Here is an 18,679-nt window from a genome sequence, read left to right as displayed (position 1 = left end):
GCTCTGCCAGGTATGGCATTGCATTGGCAGCTCATGTTCATTTTCTTGTCTATCATGACACCCAGGTTTCATTCAGATGTGGTGCTGGCAAGCATAGCACTGCTGAGTGTGTAAGTGTATTGTGGATTATTTCTTCCCAGATGGAGCACTTTACATTTCTCTGTATTAAACGACATCAGGTTGAGGTCCGCCCACCTCATGAGCCTGTGCAGGTTGGCCTGTATTGCCAGTCTGTCTTTGAGTGTGACCACGCCCCACCATAGTTTGCTGTTGTCACCGAACTTTGCTAGTTTGCTTTAAATACCCGAATCCAAATAGTTGATGAACATGTTAAAAAGCACTGGTCCAAGTACTGAAGTATGTATATATGTTATCTGTCTATGACATGAACTATGGATACAAGATTGACCAAGGATACCACAGATTGTGTGTGCTGATATTCCCAAACACACAGAAATGCATGGAGAGGCAAATAAACCAAGGAAATCTCCAGATGGGAGATGAGGATGAAAATGGGCCTATACAGAGATTTTTAAAACCAATAATTTTTTTGTTACAATCTTTACCTCTCACGCTGCAAAGGTCTAGCCTTCTTGCCTCTGCTGGCACAGTGCAGCTGGGCAGCCCAACCTGGCCCCAGGAAATCCAGTCTTTCACCAGCATACGCAGTCAGTTATTTTGGCCATCACTGTATAAAAGTGAATAGCCACTGAAAATGGCAGAGGAGGGTGTGACCTGGTATTGCCTCTCTGTTCAGAAGACTGTTCAGCATTGGCATTGGATTTAGGATATAGCTATACTATACAGCTAGCTTGAATATCAGACAGTCTTTCCATGATAGAAGGAGAGTAAATTAGCCCTACAAGGTTTGTATTACCATGACTAGCCTGGTTCCAATATACAAACCAGCTAATTTAAAACTAGCTTGGGTATCTCTACCCCATCCTTCAGGCTGCAGTATAGTAATACTCTCCATAGGCCTGCAAGATCTGCTCTGTAAGGGTCTCAGGAGGTTTCACTCTTAAGTCATGCCAAAAGCAGGGCATTTATCAGGGAGCACAACTTCTTTCTGTATCCTGGTATTGTATCCTAGGGGCTGAGTTGTATGATATGGCTGTTTCTGTTTGCAGAGATGGGGGAAGGTTGTAAAAATGATTATATTTTGGTCTATGTTATGTTTCCACCCTCCAGAAACTCAAAGCAAAACTCAGTAGGAACCATTCAGTTTTATCTGGTTTCCCTGCAAAACCACAGACATCCTTGGAGTTCACTCAAAATAGATTCTGTTTCCTGAAACTTGACCAAAGGACACTAAAAGGTTCGTGAAACTTAGAAACCCTAGGATAAGCATTGGGTCTGTAATAAAACCTCACAGCAGGTGAATCTTGTGCCTAATCTCTCATTTATTATAAAAACCTCACAAAACCTCTGCATTGTCCATTCATAGTATCTAACGAAATAGGTGGTAGCCTACCAAAGCTCATGCCTCTCTGAACTAGTTAGTCTATAACTTGCCACCCTGCCCTGCCTAACATTGCTAACTACTTCGCTCCACTCTGTCTCGCTAGTTAACAGAGTAATCATCTAAGAAGCAATCCATTTCCCTGGATGAGGCTACATGTACAGTTCCTAGCTGTGCAACACAATGCTGCTACTTTTCTTGGTTCTCACTTGTGCGATAGAGATCTTTCAAAATATCTGGATAGTGCTGCATAGGCCTGAATATCACTAGTTTTATTGCTTTATTTTTTGGTAAAGAAGCACTGCATGTGCCCTTCAAGGCTCACCAGTACTTCTCCTCTTTGGGACATAAAGCATTGTAATGCAATAAAAGCGCTCCATCTCCCAACACCAGTGTTGCTAGACTCTTGTGGCTCAGAACTAGACACTGGGTTTGGGAATTCAATTTGGATTTGACATATAAGTCAGAATTGCATGGTTTGCTACAGGGCTGACATGCTAGAAAGATTCCCTCCCATTCTTTGTCGAAGTAATTTATAATGTTGAGTTACAGACCCCATACAGAGGTTTGTCTTACTGCTGGGAAGTTTGAGGCAGAATCTCCATTGGTAAAGGCATCAGCGACTACAGCTGAGTAAACGTCAGGTCCCTAACCATTATTCTACTAAGTAGAACTGTATTGTGTGGCTGTCAAGCCCCCTGTGGGGTGAATGTTTCCAACATCAACCGAGAAACATTTGTCATGGGGATGAACATTCCTTTGGTCTCCCTGGAAACAATCTTGGAGAGGCAAAATGTTAGTTGGAGGGGCCACAGCCCCACTCCCCCCAAGTCCCGCTGCTGCCTTTCACTCCTGACCCACAGTATCCCCCCCACCCGACCATGACCCACCCATCCCAAGCAGCTGCATGTTCATCTTTGTCTGTCTTCCTATATAGTCAGATTGATCAGTTGCTTTATGTTGAGGAATACACCACCTTCATGAACTGACTAGATCTAGTAGAGTTCAGGCCTGACTTAAAAACAAGTAGAAAGAGTCCACAGTCTGAGTATCATTAGAGGATTCAGGACCCGTAGGAATTTTTATCACATTACATTTGTCTTATTTTGGGTATGTTCATATCTAGTTGCTTGTGACATAGAAACCCACACCAATATGAAGAGAGACCTTTGTGAGCTGCCATAGAAACCTCTCTCTTGGTGTATTAACAAGTGAACAGGATATGCTACAACAGGCGGAAATATCTGCAAAAGAGAATTAACTTTGTCAGCCCCTTCTCTTCCTCAAGTCATGTGGTGCCACCTAGTGGAGAACTGTTTTTAAAAAGCTGCACCTTCTAGCTGGGTTGTTGCGCTGTGGCCCTGAAGGTCTAAGAAATAGAGAGGAGAGGACAAGCCCTGAGGATGGACAGCAGTTGGCTCCCAGCTTGTCCTGAGTCTCTCCCAACTATACAGCAGGTGCCTTAAAGGATGTAAGGAAAAAACCCTTGCCTCTTATTAAAAACAAGAGAGGTGATGAGCAGTGGGAGTCTGAAGTCAGGCAAAAGGCAGGGCAGAGATACACCTTTACAGACTAAATAAGATACAGAGAAAGAGAGAGAGATGGCATGCAAGCTTTCATGATGAGCCACTGTTTACTTCATCAGATACATCTGGTGTTGGGGTAGGGGGAAGTAATATGATTGGGGGAGGGAGGCAGTGATATGCCTGTGCTTTGCCCATCACTCCCAAGCCAACCCCCTCCAAGCCCTGCCACTGCCTTTCACTCCTCACCCACAGTATGCCCCCCCGACCATGCTGGTACTTCTTGATCCCAACCCGCAGCCTCCCAGCACTGCCTGTGCCCCGTACTCCCAACCCACAGTCTCCTGCCCCAACAGTGACCCTCACTCCCAAGGCACATTCCCCCCTGCCCTGCCAGTGCCCCTCACTCCTGACCCGCAGTCCCCTACTCCCTCCAGCCCTGCAGCGTCTCCCAGCTGCCCCATTCCTGCGAGCACAGTCACCCACCCTGGTGCCTTTGGCCTGGCCATGCAGTTCCCTGATGGCCTCAAAGGGCCCTCCCGGTCCCATTCCCTCCCTGCCACCTTCCCGTGCTGGAGGGGCAGGCATGTCCCCCTACTGACTCCTTCGTCCTGCTGCAGCCCCAGCACCTGGACAGCTTCCCCAGTGCCGGCATGCATCTGTTTCCCCTCACACACCCATTTCCTCCACACACACAGATAGTCCCCAAGCCCTGGACCTCCAACCTCTGCCCCCCACAGACCTATCTGCATCCAGCTGCCAGGGCTGCTCGCACCACCCTGCCTGGCTGCATGCCGGCCATGTGCATAGTGCTTGAGAGAGTCCAGAGGAGAGCCACTCATATGATCCAAGGCCTGGAGGGAAGGCTGTACAGGAAGAGGCTGAGGGACTTGGGACTCTTCAGTCTGGAGAAGAGAAGGCTCAGGGGGGACTTGGTAGCAGCCTACAACTTCATAAGAGGGGTACATCAGGACCTGGGAGAACAGCTGTTCCCCAAGGGACAACAAGGTCTAATGGCCATAAACTCCAGGAAGGCTGATTTAGACTGGATATAAGAAAAAAGTTCTTTACAGTGCGTGTGGCCAGGGCCTGGAACAAATTCCCCCCAGAGATGGTGCAAGCACCTACTCTGGTCTTTGAAAAACAGCTGGATTTATTTCTTGCTGGGGTCACTTGAACCCAGCTGACTTCCTGCCTATGGCAGGGGAGCTGGACCCAATAATCTCATGACATCCCTGCCAGCCCCTAATGCCTATGAAATCTATGAATATGCATCTTGCCTCCAGGTGCCCTCCACCCACTGCCCCCAGCCCCAAGCAGCTCCTGGCTAGGGCTAGCCATGAAATGATGGGAGAAACTTCAATGATGAACGGATCAAAATCTCAGACATTTGTTGATATTTTAAAAAACTGCCCGGACTGAGATGGGAAGACCCAAAAAGTGAACATGTTTGGGGAAACCTGGACGTATGTTAACCCTATGCAAACCTCTTTGCTGAACCACAAACCATGCGTGTTGCACATTAACCTGTGCGCAGTGTTGCTAATTTGCAGCACTGGGGATTTCCCGGTAGCAAACCCCCAAACCCCTGAAAAAAAAGCAGGGCAAAGCACTCCCAAATGGCACGCGCCAGGATAAACATCTCCGTGCACTGCGAAGCCCCTGTGCTGAGGCACCCTGCGCCCCAGCCAGCCGCTCCCCGACTAGCTGGAGCATAACGTCACATGGATCACGAGCAGGGGTGTGCTCTGGGGGGGCACAAATTTGTGCCGCTGCAAACATGGCCTCAGAACTAAGATATGGGGGGGGGGGGCAGTGATAGACAAACTTAGCTGGAGACACAGAAGCAACTACACGCCACACCCCTACACGCGTCGCCCGCGCCCTGCCGCAGACAACCACGCCCGCGCCCGGCCCCGCCCCGCCTCGCCACCAAGGCAACGAGGGGGCGGGTCAGCCCCGCCCCTCCCAGACCCGAGCCCTGGCGCATGCGCCTGGCGTGTCCGTCCGCCGCAAGATGGCGCCCGCGGGCCGGCGGTCGGGGGCGGGGCGTCGTACGCCGTGACGCAGGCGTCGTGACGCAGCGCGCGCGGCGGCTGAGGGATGGCGGGGCTGGAGCGCGGCGCCCGGCTCCTGTGGGCCGCGCTAGTGCGGCGGGCGGCGCGGAGGGGCCTGCCTTGGCTGCTGATCCTGCTGCTGCTGCTCGGCTCCGCCGCCCGCGCGCTGGGGCTGCCGCCGCCCTCCTACCTCAGCCTCAAGAGCAACCTGCTCAACGTGTGAGGCGCGGCGGGGGGCGGGGCCTGTCATGCCCCAGCCCGCGGGTGGCACAAGGGGCGAGGCGGTGGCCGGGACGCGGGCTGCAGCGCAGCCGTGTGGGCAAGAGCAGGGCACGGCCGCGTCTTTCGGGGCCGGAGGAAAGGACCTTGCAGCGATGGGGGCGCGCGAGGCAGCGCGTTTGCTGTAGCGAAGGGAATGGACAGGAAAGGCCGAGCCCCGGAGACGCACTGCAGGGCCGTGGGAAGCTGGACGCAGCGCCCGCGCTGAAGGCGAGACACAGGCAGGAGGGCGGCAGGGTTCACAGCAATGGGGAATGGGGGCAGGAAAGGGCTCTCAGGCATCCTGAGTGTGAGCTGACAGATGGGCGCCTGCCCACTGTGGCTCTCCCTGAATGAAGTCGTAGATTTCATAGGTTTTTAGGGTTGGAAGGGATCTCAGCAGATCATTGAGTCTGACCCCCTGCCCTGGGCAGGGAAGAGCACGAGTCAGATGAAATCATTAAAACCCTCTCCCATTCATGCTCCTCCTCAGTCATCCTGAAAGCTTAATGCATTTATACGAGTCCCTCTTGGCTTTGTTCCGGCAGCTACTTTGTGAAACTGGCCTGGGCCTGGACGTTTTGGCTGTTGCTTCCCTTCATCGGAGTCACCAACTATTGCCTCACCCGGAACGTGCAGGATGTTCTGCGGCGCCTCAGTACCCTGCTGGTGGGCACTGCTGTCTGGTACATCTGCACCCAGTTCTTCATGTACGTTGAGAATCTCACTGGCAGCTGCTACAAGTCCTCAGCACTAGATGTGCTGCATCGGGAGCACCAAAACAAGCATCATTGCCACCAGGCCGGTGGCTTTTGGCATGGCTTCGACATCTCGGGCCACTCCTTCCTCCTAACATACTGTGCCCTAATGATTGTGGAGGAGATGGCTGTGCTGGAAGTCCTGAACACAGACCGGAGCTCTAGATTGCATGGTGTGGTCAATGCCCTCTTTGTTGCCTTGAGCTTTCTGGTCGCTATTTGGGTCTTGATGTTTTTGAGCACTGCTGTATATTTCCATGACTTCTCCCACAAATTGCTTGGCACGCTAGTGGGCCTGTCAGCCTGGTATGGGACATACAGATTCTGGTACTTGAAACCTGTGTCTCCTGGACTTCCTCCCCAGAATACTTGCTTGAGTTCAAAGAAGTCCAGTTATAGCAGATAAAAAAAAAAATTCTGTTTCCTATTTTGTTTTAAATACAGGATTGGCTATGATTTTTTTTTTTTATAGGAAGGAACGTATTAAGGGGAGGGGAATTAAAAAACCAGATGTCTTAGTTTAATGGTCCCCGGATGGTTACAGTCCAGTTCCTGGTGTCACAGACTGCCACCCAGGAATAGGAGTAACTGACCAGGTAATGGGTGATCTTGGCAAAAAAATCAGCCACAAAGTGCCCTTTTCCCTTCTTCAGGGTTCCACCGGGACAATCAAGTGTATTGGCAAGATGTGGTAGGGGAAGCTTACATTGCTGCTACCTTTGCTGTACCTGTTCTGTGGAGAAACAGGGAAGATTAAAGATTGACAGACAGCCCCTTTTCCCTCCCTCCCTCCATTGTTTTTTTTAAGACAGAAGATTTTAACAAGGTCCAAATCTTGAGCTAACTTTAATTGCTGACTTTTTGTTTTAACTCTCCACTTCTAATCTTTCCAGTTGTGCCAGAGGCAGTGCAAAGCTGCTAACTATTGCAACAAATGTGTAGTTGGCAAGAATACTTTAACAAGGAGAATGCAGCTCCATTGCAAAACTGCAGCACCTGTAAGTGTTACAGTCTTTCCATAAATTCTTACCAGCCCTTGCTGCTAGAGTAATTTTTGTTTTTGAGGCCCGACGTCTGACACTAGTTCTTAAATGTAAATTTTCTGTCTCCTGTCAACCTTTTAAAATGAAAGGCCCAAAATGAGTTTTATCTCATTAGATAGCTTATTTTTTCCTTAAATAATGGTGGGTTTTTTGCTCTTTATTCATAACACTAATTTAAAAAAATCAGAAGCCATAATGAGAGAACTCCTTCAGGTACTGTTAATGTCTTAAATTACTTCATTTCTTGTACAAAAGTTTGGGAGCAATTTTAGACATTTATTCAGCTTCTGTACTTGCAACTGAAATACCGTTTTATGTGTTCTTTTTGGAAATGCAATGAAGTTCTGAAGGTCAGGTAACAAGCATGCTAACTGATTTTTGCACTGACTTGAATCAGTATTTTGTTGTTCTTGAGAACTATATAGAGCACAGGATTGTTTTTTTCCAAGGTTATTTTAGTAATATGCATACAGATATTTATTCATGTCCTGTCAGTATCAGTAAGCTCTTTCATTTTGAATGCATGTTAAATGTTGTCTATTGCTGATGTGGCAAAACCTGTGGCTAGTAAAACCCAATTACATTATAGAAAGCACAGATATACATTGAGTTGGACACTAAGGGTATTTTTTAACCAGTACTTTTTAATTGTTTTATGAAAGGCTTATTTGTGTTAGGAACAAACAAATCAAAATAAGTTTTTCAGCTGTAACAGCATGTCCAACATGCTACCAAACAGCCTTTGTCTCAGCTAAAATTTAGATATTTGTAGTAGTATGATAATGGACCTAAATTTTCTTCAGACCTCAATTCTGAGTACAGTGTTTTGCTGCCTTTTAGAACAAGGTGATCCATAACCTAATCTGGGTATATATCATATTGCCATTTCAATTTCCTGGCCAAAGAGAGGGTTAGGTCCACAAACACTAACAGCTTAATATCTCATTTGGGGCCTGTTCCTATGAATTGCTGAATTCCTATTGATTTCATTGGTAACTAAAATTACTTAGGTATTCCAAGAAGGTACAGACATGAGAATCAGGCTGTCTTATGAGATCCCTGTAAATAGGTGTAAAGTACAGATTTGTATTTTGACTTCATTTTGGCTGCTGACAGACGTGAAACCCCAGAACAGTGCTTTACCAGAAGAGGCATTGCATCAGTTTGACCCAGCTCGCCCAACGTCCGTATAGATCACATGCTTCAGCAGGACTTTTTGGCATTTTTATCTAATAGCTGATTGAATTGGCTATTAGATGAAAGCCCCAAAAAGCCCTGCTGATGCTCATGATCTCTACAGACATTGGGCAAGCCAGGTCAAACTGATGCTGTGCCTCTTCTGAGCATGCTTGGCATGGGGGTATGCTGAGCTGAAAGTGAAGTGCTGTTTTGTTTAGGTTTGTTTTTTTTTTCATGTCTGTAAACGACCTTTGTTTTGGTGTCAGATCACCATTATGTTTACACTGCTGTGCCTAGGGATTATCTTCAAGGGAAGGCTATGCCAGTTAAAATTATGTTGGGGTTTAAACTGATATAGTAAAATTAGTTCAGATCTAATTTAAAGTGAACACTTATATTTTGGTGTAATTTAAACCTGTTTGTATTAGATTCCAACTAAACTGAATCAGTTTCTCTGTATGGAAATGATGCTTTACATCAGATTTACTAAATCAGGTTTAGATTCCCATCCTAGGTTATTTCCTGGCAACTTTCCTGTCTAGGCAAGTTCTAAGAGGAACCCCAGTAGCTTTGAGAACTATATGCTAAGTGCCTTTGAAAGCTTAATTGTATATTAAAGTGTGCCCTGGAAATGCATGGTTGATGTAGTCTGTTTACAGACACTTCTAACCACCTATCCAGTGTGTCATAATGGTATATTATTGTGAATAATATGGTGAGGGATAGGTGTGCTTAATACTTTATGGAACCTCAACAGTAGTATTTTCCTCAAGAGTAACTGATCAAAATCACCAAGGGAATTTGCCAGGGAGTCTGAGCAAGGTTCCATTTCTGGAGTCTGTAAAGATAATGGTCTGATTCTACTGCTTATGCTCATGAGTAATCAAGGGGCTCCTGGTGTGGATAAGGACTACTGAGGTGTGTACGCATTGTAGGGTCAGACCCTCTTTGTCCCTCAGGATTGCCATGGTGCAATATAGCATGTTTTCAAAAGCATCTGGTATAAAAATGTATGAGCAAAGCAAGCCTTACAGTGTGCACCCATTGTATGGGCAGATTTGCAGCACGCATACCTTATGTATCCATGATCAAAATCCAGTTCCATTGAGCTTAATGGGCTTTGGACTTCACTCTTTATGTATTTGGAAGTCTATGTGTTATATAGGGGCCACCCATTTACTGATGGCTCAGACACTGGAACTTGTCTTTTTAATTTGTACTTCAGGCAAAAGACCTTAAACTCAGTGTTGTTCTAATAGCTGGCTATAGAAGTCAGAGGTTGGGCAATCTTCTGTCCATGCATTTAGCATAATTTTTGTTCTCTTTCATCTCTTCTGTGGAGAGGAATGAATGCGTATCGCTGGGGAAAAATCCAGTCCGTACACTTTTGGGATAAGTTTGCATGGAGCACAAACCTCTGCTCTAAGTAGATGGATTTGATGTGGATTTTTGCCAAAATGGACAGATCATTTCCAGCACTTGTCAGACATGAACTGTGAGTTTTAAGAAAACAAAAGACTGTAAAAAGTTTTACAGGACAAAGTCTTGTAGTAGATGCTTATAGGAAGCAACTTGTAATCATGAAACTGTAGCTCATAATATCCTCATTTTCTTCTCTTCATTAAAAGTCACTACAGTTCCTGTCTCTTGCCTCCGTATAGAGTTGTTTATCCCATGTCTCTGGGATTATTTACGGGATTTTCAATTTCCTCTTTCCATTGCTATCCCCCAAAAGCATAAAAAATCAAAGTATCATTTTGTTTAATTACACAGCTTTTTGTTATACATTGGTTATCATTTATATATAAGAATGTCTCTCCAAGTAAACATTTGAGTGGGATTTCTGACACTTTGAGTCTCAAAAACTATTCAGTTGGCCAAGAAATGGCTAAGGAATAGAAGCACAAGAGGAATACCAGACCAAGAAGTTGAAAATGATTTGGGATGAATTTCACTAATATTTTCATTACATATAATGTCTTATAAATTACATCGCTTTCTCACTAGGAGGGTGTTTTAAGGACTACAACAGATTACCTAGAGATATGTGGTACCTTCATCTTTGGAAGTTTCTAAGTGTGTGTTAGACAAACATTTGTCTGGGATGTTTTCAACTAGGATGATTTTGCCCTAAGCAGGGGGTTGGACCAGGTGACCTCAGGTGACTTTCAAGCCTATTTTTCTATGATCATAAAAGGTGAGAACAGATTTGTGCTGTGAGGTGGACAGCATTTGGGTGAAAGTGAAAGCTCGGGTGTGAAACAAAACTGAGGTAGGGTCTGGAGAGAACAACATACTAGATAATTGCAGGTAATACAGTAACAACTAGGGGTGGGCAACCAGAGTACGAGCCCTGGAGCAGCAATTTTTAAGGCATAAGAATGGCAATGACTGCCACCATTGCTGCGCAGGGCCTAGAATTGCTTGTTATGTGTCAGGTAATGTGAGGATGTTTATGATGGACCTGACAGACTATGGGCCACCAGTGAGCCAAAACTTCAGGTACGTCAGATGTAGCTTGGGGGATAGCTGCGCTGACCAAGAAAATTAAGGACCTCTAAAAGGAGTGAGACTTGCCTCCCTTTGGTGTCAGACTGAGTCATTCACCAGCCTCATCCTACGAAGAGGGGAGACTCCACCACTGTCGCCTGTGGTCTTGTAATCCTTTGACTGTTAATTAAAATGCTTGTTTGCCTTTGGAACCAGCTGCCCATTTTTAGGGGTTGCTTTGCCCACATCTAACAGTAGTACTGGCCTTTTGAGCCCCACTCAAGATCCTTCCTCCATGTTTTAAAGGTCTCTATTTATAGATCCCAGAAACAAGCACCTGTTGTTTCTCTGGGTTTGAAATGTGTTAGTACTTTATTTGCTGCTTGTATTTATAGTTAGTGGCTCTTCAAAGTCTCCTGCATTCCAGCCACCACTTCCCCAGCAGCCTGTGGTCACAGCTGGCTCTTGTGGGTTGTATATTTGGAGCAGAGTAGGACACGGTTTTTTACCAAATAAAATTGATTGCATTTTATTTTAAAGGTTACAGAGATTTAACATGTCCAATAAAATAAGTTTTTGGTGTAAGAGTCTTTACTGTTGCTGGTTTTGTAAAGGTGACTAGGCAGATTTCAAATTGAAACACTTGTAGAACTTGATCTGTTTGTCTGACGTATCGTACAATGGTTGCCTTTTATTGCAACAGGCAAAACGAGTGGTCTGGTGTTGAAGGCATTAGTGTGAGCGGTAGCACACATGAATTCCATTGTGGTTCAGCTCAATTTCCCATCAGATCTTAGGTAAAGCAGTAAGGGCAGCAATTCCCAGTCTTTGGGCTGGGACCTCACCTGTCATTTTGTGGTCCAGCTTCTATTCCAAGGCCACCCACAGTAAATGAATTTCTGTGGGGCTCGTGACCCCGAATGGAAATGCTGAGACCCTATTTGTGGCCATGTATAAAAAGGATGGAGCAAAAGCTTCAGGGAGCAAACCTGCACTAGCCAAAGGACTGGGCAGCAGGGAATGGACTGGCTACCTATGGTAAAGAGACTTCTTTCTTGCTCTTTTTCTTCTCACACTTGCAACTGAGCATTTCTTGAAGGTTTCTTTAGGCCCTTATTTTTAGTGCTCTGCCCTTTTCAATCTGGCCTACATGCCCTGACAGATAGTAATTGGGAGGGAGGTATAGTTGGGATGCATCCATGCTGCAATCAAAAGATGTGACTGCAGCTCATGAAACACCCCAGCTAGCACTTTAAACCAGCTAACTCAGATACTGTAAAAGTGCAGCTGTTATGGCAATTACCTGACTATTTACCTAGGTTTTCAGGTCAGCATACATTGAACATCATATTGCCCTAGCTACTCTGCTAGCAGTATCTGAACTAAGCAGTTAAAGCTAGCTTGGGGAGGTGAAAATTAGGACTGTGCGAGTAGGCAGCTATTTGATCCGGCTTCGGATCTGGCTGCTTCGGATGCCGGTGATCCAATACAGAGCTCCGGGCCGGGTTCCTGCTTTGATCAGGCTGAAGTGGCTCTGAAGCTTTAGAGCCACCTCAGAGATCCGGCCATAGGGTATAATGGGGAATCAATAAAATATCTATAACTTTGTTGTTTTTTGTCTGATTTGAATTAAACTTGCAGAGGTGGTAGCCTCTGCTGAGAGCATGCAGCCTCCCAAGTTTCAAGAAGATCGGTGCAGGGGTTTGGGGGGAGCTGCACCCCAAATTCTTGAAAGCAAAACTCATGTCACGTGTATGTGTTACACCACAAGGGGGTGAAAACTGCAGGGGTGGTGTCCCCTGCTGAGGCCATGAAGCCTGCCAAGTTTCAAGGAGATAGGTGCAGGGTCCGAAGCATGGTCCAAAGCCTTGCACAGCCCTAGTGAACATGAGCTGTAGTTGCATCTTTTACTGCTGTGAAGATGTATTCTTACGTTTTAGGGTCTGGAACTGTCTTGGATGGCTACTTGGCCTGGGAATCATGGGACCTGGCTCAAGCTTTCTAAGACAAAATGATTACGACTTTGCCTGTGTGTTTGGCTATAGTGAGCCAACGCTTCAGCTGTCTGAATTTTTGTTGCATGGGAATTGTGCACCTCTCCCGTCATTTCTTCTCTAAGGTCTGATGGTTTCCTTATGTGGAGCAGCATGCACAGAGCACAGCCCCAAAGGAAGATTGAAGACAAAAATAGTTACCTCCAGGAGGGAGTAGGCGCTGGGAAGAAATTGCTTTTAAAAAACAGTAATAAGATGTGTTCTTGAAGACTGCCTCTAAAGTAATGTCTCTGTTCAATGTAAAGGGAAGAATGCATGAGACAGCATTTTAGTCTGCAAAATACTTGTTTCTGTTTCCAGAATGCCCTTGAGCCAGGATTCTCATCCATTTGCCCAGATGCACAGCTTTCATTGCACTGTCATTTCATTAGAAGAACTGAACCAGAATGAAAAAGGAATTGGTCATCAGGTGGGGGTGAACTGAGACATGAGGAGCAGCCCTGGAAGGAGCAGAGAGAAGCTTCATAGAGCAGAGGAGAAATAGGACTAGAAAAAGGAGAAAAATTATTGTCAACAGAAGATTTTACAGTTTGACAGGCTGAGAGTCCTATAGTTCATTCTCTGGAATATAGGACTCAAAGGAGCCTGCCAAGCTGTCTAGTCCAGTCTACTGTGTTTGCTGGCAACCATTTACCCAAGGACTCCCTAAAATCACTTCTTCAAGCTCTCACCCACAACTACAAGGTGCAGAATCAAAACATGAAGGATACTCTATAAATCTCAAAGGTAAAAGCAAGGAGGGAAAGGACCCTGCCAGTACCTGGTCCCTGCATCCTTGGGGAAGAGCTATTTTGTTTCATCTTGTAAGGAGAACCTGAAACCCACTAAATGTCCGTAGAAGAGTCTATTGAAGAGGAGCTTTGCAGACTCCAGGCTCCTGATATACAGCTGCCTATTTTACAGTGTTCATATGTTGCTGGTTATGCACTGTGGGGTGAGCAGAAAAATGTGATTAGAAGTAGCGAGCAAACTGAGAAGATAGAGGTGAATGAAGGAAGGAGACTAGAAAAAAGTGGAAGAGATGAACTGGGGAGATAGAGAAGAACCACAACAGAAAAGCGCAATTGCAAAACTGTAGAGTGAAGAGGTAGAAAGGAGGAGAGAAGAGGAGACTTAGGAAGGGAATGATAGGACAACTCTGGGCACCCTGACAAGGGGGCACTGACTTGTCACAAACCAACACCAGCCCCAGAAGGCTGGGAAACTAAGAAGGGCAAGGTGGGGGAAGCATTTAGTTATCAAGGCCAAACTCTTGATAGATGTAACTTGACTGGCTTTGGTGCTGGGGACATCAGTGGAGTTGGGCCTGCTGAGAGTCAGGCCTTGGAGCTTCTTGTCCCTGTGGATTAGCTCAGTCTTGATGAAAGGAACAGCTTGACATCCACGGAGATGCAAGAGCTCCCGGCGGAGGTATGTTTATATGTTTCAGGGTTAGGGCAGGCCAAGGAAGGAGTGAATCTCCTCAAGGCCTCTGGGGGAAGGACAAGAAGAAATCAGCTTAATCTGCAGCAAGGAAAGTTTTGTATTAGGAAAACCTCTCTGTGAGAGTTGACAACACACTTGAACAGGCTCCTTAGGGAGATTGTGGAGTTTCCTGTATCGGAGATTTTTAACAACAGGTTAGATAAACAACTGTCTGGGACAATTTAGATATGCCTCACAGGAGGCAGTTGAACCATATGAGCGCTTCCAGCTCTCCCTTTTTCTGATTCAGGGTGGCCAGTGAGTCTAATTGGCTGTGTATGGAGATAGCCCCAGGTAAAGAGCATGGATGGGCTATATCTGCTGAGACAGTCCATGAGCTATAGCAGACCTAACTATTGTAGTGTCTTCTGTATCCCATGTTCCCTTTCTATCATTCTGTTCCATATATACTGACTGCCAATGGGTGAATAATGCTGCCCTTTGAACCTCTATGGTCTGAGTAGCACTATGGGCTTTTGGAGTTTGCTCTCGGTAATCCCTTCTGTCAGCCTGCAGACAAGCTTTCCTAAACTATCCCGTAAACCTAGCCATTTTGATATTGTCAAAATCCTGACATTGATTTACATCTTCATTCCTCAAGCACCCTCTGCCCTAAATCCCATTACCTCATCTGCAGTAGCCAATCACATCAGTTGTGACCCTGAATTATTAGGAGAAAGGCAAATCCTTGGGTCATATGTATCCCTGGTGTAATTCTTACTGATTTCTGCTGCATAACACCAGGGATGGATTTGATCCTCAGTATGGCAGATGAACAGTTTCTTCATTTGGAAGTCCCCATCCGTTTTTTTGAACAAAAAGCCTCCATACCTCACTGTGAGGTTGGTAAGCACTATTCTCCACAAGCTCTGGATGGATAAACCCAGGCACAGGGTTTACCAAAGTCACTCAGTCAGGAGCTGAACCCAGCCATCATCCACATGCACTAGACTAGATGATGAATATGCTGCTCTAACAAATGCAGCAGCAGCATATTCTCAGCCAACAGTAAATGGAGTAGTTCAGAGACCAATTCATTGCTGATACTGAACCTGATGTCTGGAAATCAAGAATTATTCAATGTTAAAATGAAGCCAAAGGAAAAGCAATCTGCTTCAGAACTGACAGCTACAATCAAAACTTTCTGTACACACAGCGCTAGACTGTAATATATGGATAGCTACAGGCTTCATTCAATACTGATTTCCCTGGTTGTCACAGTTTGATTTCACTAAATGCAATAAATGATAAATAAATCTGGGTTTTGATGAATAAATTATGCATCTGATTTATGTATTAATTATACATCTGATTTATGTATTATTGTTATTGTTTCCCTAAGACATTTAAGAAGCCAACTGTTAATTCCTCATAGTGAAAGATGTAAGCTGTCCTCATGTAATAGAAAGTAATATCATAAAACAAAGTATAAGGTCAGTTGAGCATGCCAGGAGTCCAAAGCAAGAACCAAAAGAGTCAAATATACAAAGGACAATAATGCATTTGTTTCAGACTGAACAAAAGTTCCACTGTTTTTATCCTGCACCGGCTATAAAACTGTTACTAGTAATATTTACTGTTGGAAATGGACTGCTCTGAATTCTTTAGGTCTGGTCATTTGGGCTTCGATTCAGCAAAGCATGTAAACCCCTGTAAGAACCCATTCCAGTTCACAAAAACTACTTAAAGTAAATGTGAGTTCCTTATGCGTGCGATGTTAAGCGGATGTTTAAGTGCTTTGTATAGAGATGTAGTTTGCCAAATTGTGGCCACAGAACTTGAGTCTTCCCTGCTGAAACAATGGGAGCTTTGCCAGAGATTTCAATAGGAGCCACGTCACACTCTGACCTTCTGCACAGAATTTGGATAGTTATTTTTGATGTTCCAAGCAGTGTCTTATCCTTCGATTACTTAGCAGTGACTTGTCAGTGAGTTCTATGCTCACCATATCTGAAGATCTTCAGTAGAACTGGGGAGATTTGAGCAATTAATGTGGTTTCCTGGGACAACATTTTGAAGCAGCTCACACTGATTTGACTTAAACCTTTGTAGCGTTGGGAAGTTCAGTTTCTTCAACATCCATTTCAAATACAAGTTGGTCTTAAGTATATTCATAAGTACTAACCCTAACTATGATTTATACTTCTGATTGACATCCCAGAGCACAAAGCTTTCTATTTATTCTCACAATAGGAACAACACGTGCACTGCTAGTGTAAGCTTTTCCCAGGCCTCCCTAATGAGGGACCTTGGCCAACCATGGCCTTACAGGAACAAGCTGAGAGGACAGTTCTTTCTCTGTGTTCCTATAGTCCTTAGTCCTCTGAGATTGTCAGCAACTGTGTAATGTGGTCACTTGTCCACTGAGAAAAAGACCAAGGTTCAGCAATATTTTCTACATGGGTTACAAAACACATACCAGATGTCCTTCGATCATCTCTGACCTGGGCTTGACTTGTATTGTCAACCAAAAACAGGAAAGGCTCCAAAGTACATTCCCAGTCCTCTGAACCACCTAGTCCTCCGGCAAGGATTATTTTTTAATGCATTATTTCAAGGGAGTGAGTTTGCTCTCTGCCTTGAAAAGTGCGCAAGAGAGAGAAAGAAGCTGTGGTAAAACAAAATTAATCACTAGACAAAATGACATCATTTTATGTTCTTTATACTTGAGTCTTTCCAATGAAAGGAAAGATTTTGAAATCTTTTAGTTTTCAGAAACCTGAAGGCTGGGAGCCAGTTAAACCTAAGCAAAAAGTGGAGTAGCATGGAATTGGGCAGAATCTATAGCTGAGAGTTGAAGTCATTGTTACCTGGCCTGAAGCTGGGTAGTGGGTAATGCTTGCTCACTCTGATGAGTGCCACCGGGTCTGTTTTGAAAAGGAGCTTCTGATCTCTTGTTCTGAGATAATTGCAGGTTCTGTGTTTCAGTGCAAGTACAGATGTTAACGGAGTCAGTTGCCTAAAAACATACAATCAAGCTGTCAGAAATTTCAACACCAAACATATTCCATTGGAAAACTTCAAGTGCAAGATCTGAAGCCAGGCTGAGGCTAGAACACTTAGTGCTAGATTATAACTGAGACTGCAACTTCAGTTAAGGGGGGTAAGGACTCTTCTACCCTTATTTGGGCTACCTAGACCCTGTCTCCAAGCATCTAGGAGCAAGTAGGGATACTCACCTGCATGCTGTCTCCCTGGAGCAAGTGTGTGGGCACAGGCTGGGTATTAGCAGATGCCTGGCAATCAGGCCTGTACCTGTCCCACGTACTAAGCCAGTATGGTAGTGGTCACAGTGTACCGCTAAATTACTACACCCACAAGAGAACAGGCATTTACTCAGGATACATCTCTGAGACACATGAGCTCCCAGTACTACTTCTGTGACATTGCAGGTTTGGGACCAGCCCTTGCTCAGGGCTGGGCCTGCAATCCCAATCCAAGCTTTATGGGAAGGAGCCATGTCTTCAGTACTCAACAATATTGCCAGGAAGACTGTCTCTGGCTGTGAACATCTGGCCCTTCTGAAACAGCTGGCGGCTGATTCTGTCTTCAGTGGGTCCGTCTACATGAGATGCTAACTGCACAGTAGCGGGAAAATACTGCGCAGTAGCACGTCACAGCATGGACAGTGTTAATACGCTACTGTGCAGTATTATTAGCTACTCCATAGTAATGTCACCCAAAAGGCATTTGCCAGCGCTACTGCACAGTAACTCTGGTTACTGTTAATTTATTTAGTACTTGCTAATACAAGTACTAAATAATTGCGCAGGAGCAACTGCATAGTACTGTCTCATGTAGATGTGCCCAGAGATAAGGAGACAATCATTCCTCACCTGAGTAACAGAGGCTCACAGATTAAAGTCCATTTAAGACCAACTCATGTGGACCTGAGATTCCATTTTATCATACCTGCCTTAAGTGCAGTAGAAGCATTTCACAGCAAGGTGTATACTTGGTCAGAGCAGCAATGCTCAGTCACTGGTTCATTTCTGTAGGGGCTTTTGGATCCATCTAACCTGTATTATAGTCCCCGCCATACTCTCAGTATTTTCCTGGAACAGAGTCCTGTTGATTACACTACCAAGTTAAATAACAGGGAACCCAGATTCATTTCTTCTAGGAACAATATTTGCTTCTTCCACTTCCTCCAGTCTTTATTTATTAATTTGTTTATTTAATTGGCTTGAATATCTCATCAAAGGGCCCCCCTTATCCCCTAGTACAGACCCCCTAGTCTGTACTGTCTGATATTATTCTGCTCTATTCTATTCAGGCTCTTATGTCCAGTTCATCATCAGGGAGGTAGAGTGCCTTTCATTAGTGCATTAAACAACACGACTGACGTTTGTCACACGTAGGTTGATCTGAACTGGTCTTTAGCTGCTGAC

At 45.1% G+C, this 18,679-nt stretch overlaps 1 protein-coding gene across 1 annotated transcript; it reads left to right on the top strand.

The window, feature by feature from the left end:
* The first annotated feature begins 5,072 nt into the window (after positions 1 to 5,072).
* Positions 5,073 to 9,925, top strand: FITM2 (fat storage inducing transmembrane protein 2). Its single transcript, XM_006275241.4, has 2 exons — positions 5,073 to 5,261; positions 5,849 to 9,925. The coding sequence occupies exons 1-2, from the start codon at positions 5,089 to 5,091 to the stop codon at positions 6,462 to 6,464; spliced, it is 789 nt and encodes a 262-aa protein (XP_006275303.1). The 5' UTR covers positions 5,073 to 5,088; the 3' UTR covers positions 6,465 to 9,925.
* The last annotated feature ends 8,754 nt before the right edge of the window (positions 9,926 to 18,679 follow it).

The sequence above is a fragment of the Alligator mississippiensis genome, chromosome 9, assembly GCF_030867095.1.
Source record: "Alligator mississippiensis isolate rAllMis1 chromosome 9, rAllMis1, whole genome shotgun sequence".
In the NCBI taxonomy this organism is placed as follows: Eukaryota; Metazoa; Chordata; order Crocodylia; family Alligatoridae; genus Alligator; species Alligator mississippiensis.
This window is presented reverse-complemented; position numbering and strand designations above follow the sequence as displayed.